This window comes from Petaurus breviceps, unplaced genomic scaffold (genome assembly GCF_028583685.1).
Source record: "Petaurus breviceps papuanus isolate PSGF00001 unplaced genomic scaffold, PetGlider_PUasm1.0 90825, whole genome shotgun sequence".
Classification (NCBI taxonomy): domain Eukaryota; kingdom Metazoa; phylum Chordata; class Mammalia; order Diprotodontia; family Petauridae; genus Petaurus; species Petaurus breviceps.
Window position 1 is genome coordinate 9900547 of NW_027187353.1, and position 6385 is coordinate 9906931.

A 6385-nucleotide genomic window follows, 5' to 3' on the forward strand; every position below is an offset into this window, starting at 1 on the left:
TGTTGTTTGGTTTTGCTTAGATGATTTTTTGGTATAAGGTTCATAGGGGGATGGATGTGTAATTTCCAGGAATTACTCAGATGTACAAACAAAAAGTGTGAATATAATTTTTTTTAATTAATCCATTGAAAAATGTTCAATCTTACTAATAATCAAAGAATGTAAATTAAAATCACTCTGAAGTGTCGGTTCATGATTCCAAATTGGCAAGCATAATTAAAAACCACAGAAATGTCTGTATGCTGTGGGGAAACAGATCCACCAGATGATGGCTGGTGGAATTATGAACTTGGGTAATCTTTCTGAAAAACAATTTGACAGCTAACACTAAAAGTTACAGAGAAAACCCTGCTTTTGACCTAATAATTACATTGTTGAGAAAACAGTCTGTAAGTGTTATTCTCTTTAAAGTTGAAGAGGAAAGCAGAGTTTATCTATTTGGAGATTTTTCTTAACAGCTTTATATTAGAAGAAATTAGGTAATGTGGAAAGAATCTTGACTCTCAAGTCAGAGGACCTGGGTTCAAATTCTGTCTCTGTTGCTTATCTAAGTTCCATTTTGTTACCTAAGAGCTTGGGAGAGATTTTGGTTTTGTTTTAGCATATAGGACAATTGGTTTCATGGATCCACTTCTGTCTTTCCCATCATCTCGATTTCCTCCTCATTCTCTCCTCTGTAGCAAACATTAATCCACAACTCAATAAAAATCAGCTTTATCTGGAAGCGTTATAAAAATAGATACAGGAAAAAATAATGGTTAAAAAGAGCTCTAAATTACAAAGAGTAAGTAATGCTACTTTGCCATGCAGTGATAGAATCATAATACAGCTGCCCCCAGCCCCAATATTCAATCTTCATTATAGGCCCAGACCCACTGAACAGCAGGTCCACTGTACCTTCCTATACCCACTGCCAATCTCTTAACTTCTTCATATATGCCTCATTGCTCACTTGATCCACATGTGTGTCTCTGAACTTGGTTCCCACAGAAAAAGCAGGTGTGTCCATGTGATGGGAACCTCACTACGGCCTCTACCTAGGCACTGTCTCCCAGACCCATTCCCTCAGAAAGTGGTGTGTTCTTGTATTCAATCACAATCCCATCATCTATTTAGTACAAGACAGGACCACGATACCTAACTATCTTGACCAGACAGGACCTAAATAGATAGCCAGTTGAAGGGCAGCATGACCACAATGCTTAACCACTGAACCATAGATGGGACCCCTCCTCCATCACATAATCCTTTAACAAATCCATTCTGCCTTTTTAATATTCATGATTTCTGTTATGTAAATGCATCTTTACCCTATAAAAATCCATCTTGCTTTTTCTGAAGTTGCTGGTTCCTCTTGGAACTTAGCCTGCTTCATGAGAGGTGTCAATCTCACTAAATGCCTATACTTGGATTAGAGGTGGTCTGATCCTGAATTCTTTGAGTTGCTTCCACTACAACACATCATGAAACCCCAACAGCTTTGGGGTGGCCAGAGCCCCCATCTCAACAGCAGCAGAGGAATAAGTAGAGAATGAAAAAGTTCATCAGGTCCCAGAAGTACAAGAAGGCAAACATATTCAGGCAAATAGAAAGTCCTATATTGGCAAATCAGTTATCACCTGAATCAGTGGCCCAGATAAGGCTCCAAATGCTCGGGATTGTATGGGGATGATGCCAAGTATCAAAAGGGTTTTGGGAAGACCTAACCATCTTTTTGTGGGGTTTGAACATTGACCTTATTAAAGGTGCTCCTCAAATCATTGCAAACATCTTTGCCAAGCATACATCTGCCTATTTTGCTTCTTTAATCACTGATGAACTCACTCCCCATTCAGATGCTTTATGTAGATTTATTAACTCCAAAACAAATGTTACAATCAAATGATCTCCATGAGCGGGGAATCTTACACTAATATAGATCTCCTCAATGCCTTCAACAGGCATATAGGTAGCACAGTAGATAGAGTGTTAGACTTGGAGTCAGAAAGTCCAGAGTTCACATCTGGCATCAAACATGTGACCCTGGGCATTTCACCTAAATTGTTTGCCTCAGTTTCCTTATCTTTAAAATGAGGACAATGATGGCACATAGTTTCCAGGTTGTTGTGAGAATCCAATGAGTGCTTTGAAAACCTTATAAAGCTCTATAAATGCTAGTGATTATTATTATACATTTATATCAAACAAAGCTTATATTTAGCTTTTGTATGCTCACAAGCTAAAATTATGAAACATAAGCCTGTGATAATCTTCTTATCAGTGTAAACTCTCAACTGACATACATATGTTACCCAAAGGGAAGAAGGGAATGGTGCCTCCAAACCCAGGACAGCACCAGCTACAGATAGAGCACACGCCTTCACCCCACTACTACCTGAATGAGGATATCGACATTTAACCTGAATTCACTCTAGGATCACTCTCTGAAGGCCAGGACAGTTGCACTTTATTCTCCCAGAAGGGTTCTCCAGTGTGCCGAGGGGTGGGCAAGTTTTCTTTTCTTTGCCATCAGTTTGAACACCCACAAATTATGATTCACCCATTTTAAGGCTTAAGTAACACCCCCATTACATTTTGCCATTTAACTTCTGAATAACATTTACAAAAAACCATTTACTTCAAAGGTGCAGCAAAAACAAACATACAAACATTTCTCCCTAACACTTTGGGGACATAATCATCATCATATTTCCAGTCTCTGGGGCAGCAAGGAATAGGTTGATTCTTTAGGTCAGTTCCTACATAGAAATATTTCCACCAAGTTCAAGTCCTAGCCCCCTGAGCCAATGTCCAAGACACTTGATGCTCAGGGTTTCCGTTTTTCCATTCCATTGGCTGAAAAATCCTGCCAGGATTTGTGGACTACCAGATGCCTGTGACCCTCAAGCAAAAACTCCACTCCCCACACCTAGAATGGAAAAGTACAAAGGAAAAGGCCAAACCTTAAACCAGTTTCTCTAGGCCATGTGGCTTAAAGTTGGAAGAACACAGATCTCAGGTCCTCCTCAATTACTGCTTGGTGTTAGTGAAGGAATCCTTCACCACCAGATGGAAAAGCAGAAAAAGCCACCTGAGATGATGAGTAGGAACATTTTAAACCAGCTACATAGCCAACAGAAACAGCTGCTCCTAAACACATGGTAGGCCAGCACAGAATGTTCCAGTCTCCTGGAAGCAGGTTGCTAATGTCTCCCACATGGATGATGTAATCTTGGATGGTCTAGGCATTCAACAAATCACCATGACATATGACTTCCATTTTACATGATGTTTCTACTTCTGCCCTTACAAAGGTCACTTATATTATGCCCCAGGTTATGCCTCCTCACACCCCAGATTCTAGTTCAGATGTTCCTGTAAACAGAGCCATTCATACATGTGGTATGACAAAAATCACCCAACCTCTCTTTGGAATCACAGCTCTGAGCTCACTCCTACCAGAGAAAGTGTCCACTTGTATCCACAAGCATTAAGGACAACATGACATTGAATTGACTTTACCCAACAGAGAAAGTGTAAAGAGGTAGCACCTAACCCATAAACCTTTCAGAAAATTTCCTTTTTTTCCAATGGGTCTTTGTCTCTCTGAGCCCAATCTTGTCCTTTAAAATTGTGATTCTCTTGTTGGAGAATTCACCAGAAATTCTACAAAAACAACCAGGGTTGCTACTGAATCAAGGCAAAATCCCTTCTGATACACCCCGCATTCCCTCCAAGAGGACTTGCAGGTCAAGGGTTTCCAGACTTCTGGGGTATTCCTAGTTTATGTTCCACACACATACACATGCACACAAAAGGAAAACAGAGTCGGGTATCTTCTCACCTGTCTAGTTGGCCTCTGCCTCCCACATACTTTTGTCACTTTGTGATGCCATGAAGAGACAGGATTTTACTTCTTTTACCTGTTGCATCTCCGGTTTCCAGAGGAATTGTGGCTTAAAACCACTTTATAATTAATTACACTTCTTCCTCTTCAGCAAGATTTCATATTTGATTGGAGTGGTGAAGCAGGGGCGATATAACTCTCAGAGGGACCAAGAATAATTTTCAGTGTTCTCATCTTTCCCATTATCCTTTTTGGCATTGAGACAATTTTTTTTATTCGAAAGTCTACTCACAACAAAAAAAGTCAATGGAAACAATAGACAAATTTTTATTAAGTTATATATATATATATATATATATATATGTACAGAATAAGGAATAGAAACACAAAATCACAAATGAAATTATCTCAGAAAGCTTACATTTTACTGGCTATCCAGTTTATTCAATGGTTAATTTACCATCATCATCATTATCCCCATATTACCTATGCCACATTTATGCCTGCTGTGCATGAGGCATTATGTTAGGAGCTCAAAAGTCTCCAAAGATAAAATCAAACTGACTCTGCCATCTACTTCCCACACTGGCAGGAAGTTCTTGTAGAAGCCAATCACAATTTAAGAACAAAAACCACAAACTGTGCATGAAAGGGAAAACCAATAATTAGTTCTGGTTATTTTTAAAGGAAATTAGAAAAATGCACTACTTTATGACTCTCCAAAATAGGTCATACCCACGTGAGGAAAGGAAATATATGTGTGTGTATTACATATATATGTATCTGTGTATATGAAATATATATTATATATATGTGTGTATTCATGCATATATATGTATGTATTCAAGCTCACAATAGGTTTTATTTTAAATTATTCAACTCAATATTATCATATCCAAGAGATTGAGACTGGCCACCTTCTTCCATCCAAGAAAAGTCCTTGATGCTTATGGGGTGTGGAACCCAATCTGAAATTTTAAAGACAGAAATATGTGGTAACTTTCAGAGAGTATACCCAAGAACTTCGATGTTTACATCAATGATCAATGTTTTGCTTTGGAACTGATAGTGAAATAAGGAAACAGAAATATTAAAGTTAATTCAAGAATTAGAATGAGATTTTACTTTTCCATTCTATTTCTGTATGTGGGTGTTATAGCCTCCATAAGTATATGGTCATGATCCTAGGCTTAGGCACTGCTCGTATTTCTAGCTTTATTTTTACCTCTGTCCAAGGTATTAAGGAGAATGAAAAAAAATATGCATGGGAAAAATAGGAGTCTTGGGACTTTAAAAAATATATTGATCGGAGAAAATAGCAGCTTTTGATGCAATTTTTCAATATTATGTAGCCATTCATTTCTCTAAACAGAAACCAGACACCGTGGTTCTATTTGCAAACTATTCGAACTTTCTAAAACAATGAAATGATTTCATTTCACATTTCTGGGAATTTTAAACAACAACAACAACAAACAAACAGAGAGCAGCGATGTTTGTGCCAGGAGATAAGACGTAAACATCCCCATTAGTGATGCATGGTGAAGGTAAAGGCAAGGACAAGGAGAAAGGACAGAGGTTAAGAGTTTTCCTTGAATCACCCAGGCTTTTGCTCTTCCTTCTAGTTTCATTTACTTGCCAGGGGATCCTTAAGAATGAGGGGGACTAGCTTCCACGGAGCTCCTGTGTGGATTTGGCAGTTGGAATCCTCAAAGTGGATTTTGGGGTGGCAGATTCATAATCAGGATTTAAATTAGTTTAAAAGTACATTTTAACCCTGCTAGAAAGTTGTCCACTGCCATGAGCCACAAGTCAGCACCAATAGAATGGCAGTCAAAAGAAAAGACTGGATTTTACTGAAGCCTTCTGCTCACTTCTTTCTTGATTCTCTAACTGGGTGTGGCAGCTCATAGTGCTGTCTCTACTCTAAAATGGCTTTAATCTTGCCTGCCCGGAAGAAACATTCTAGTTGCCACATCCAGATAGATCATATAAAAAACCAGCAGATAAGCTTGGAGAGAAGCTGAATGGCTGAAGTCCAGCAGATGGTAGCAGAAAGAAGTTTGCCAATCATGAGACCAAGAGAGAAGCCAAGCATAAGATGACATAGACAAGACACCCAGAAGAAATGACTAGAAGCTAGAAGAGTTATGCCCAGTGGACAGCAATAAAGACCAGCATGTCCCAAGGAGGACATTGGCATATGCTGTAGTCATACATGTTCCAAAGTGCAGACTTTCCACTTGATTGCTCTACCCATGTGGGTTCAGCAAATGCAAGGTAAAACTAGAAAAGCCTCTGCCTCTTTATGCCTTCTGTCATACTTCATTTAGAACAAATCATACTTTTGTCCCCAAATGTAATTCATTTTTCTGCCAAATTCATGCCCCTCATGCTTTCATCCATTGTGGCTTCAAAATTACAAGAATTTGTTTATCTCTTTACTTGTCTTTTCCTTCTCTCTTCTTTTCTTCTACGCTCCCATTTTTTTTTTGTCTCCTATCTCAGTGCCCTTCTTTCTCCTCTCTGTGCCTAGTCACTTCTCCTTAGCCCTTACAT

At 38.8% G+C, this 6385-nt stretch overlaps 1 protein-coding gene across 1 annotated transcript in view; it reads right to left on the reverse strand.

Annotated features, from left to right (window-relative positions):
* Window positions 1-4174: 4174 nt before the first annotated feature.
* LOC138148523 (scavenger receptor cysteine-rich type 1 protein M130-like) overlaps window positions 4175-6385 on the reverse strand; it is a 131114-nt gene continuing 128903 nt past the window's right edge. Inside the window, exon 26 of the mRNA XM_069071224.1 lies at window positions 4175-4794. Coding sequence (XP_068927325.1) covers window positions 4688-4794 — 107 coding nt within the window. The 3' untranslated portion in view covers window positions 4175-4687. The remainder of the gene's footprint in view (window positions 4795-6385) is intronic.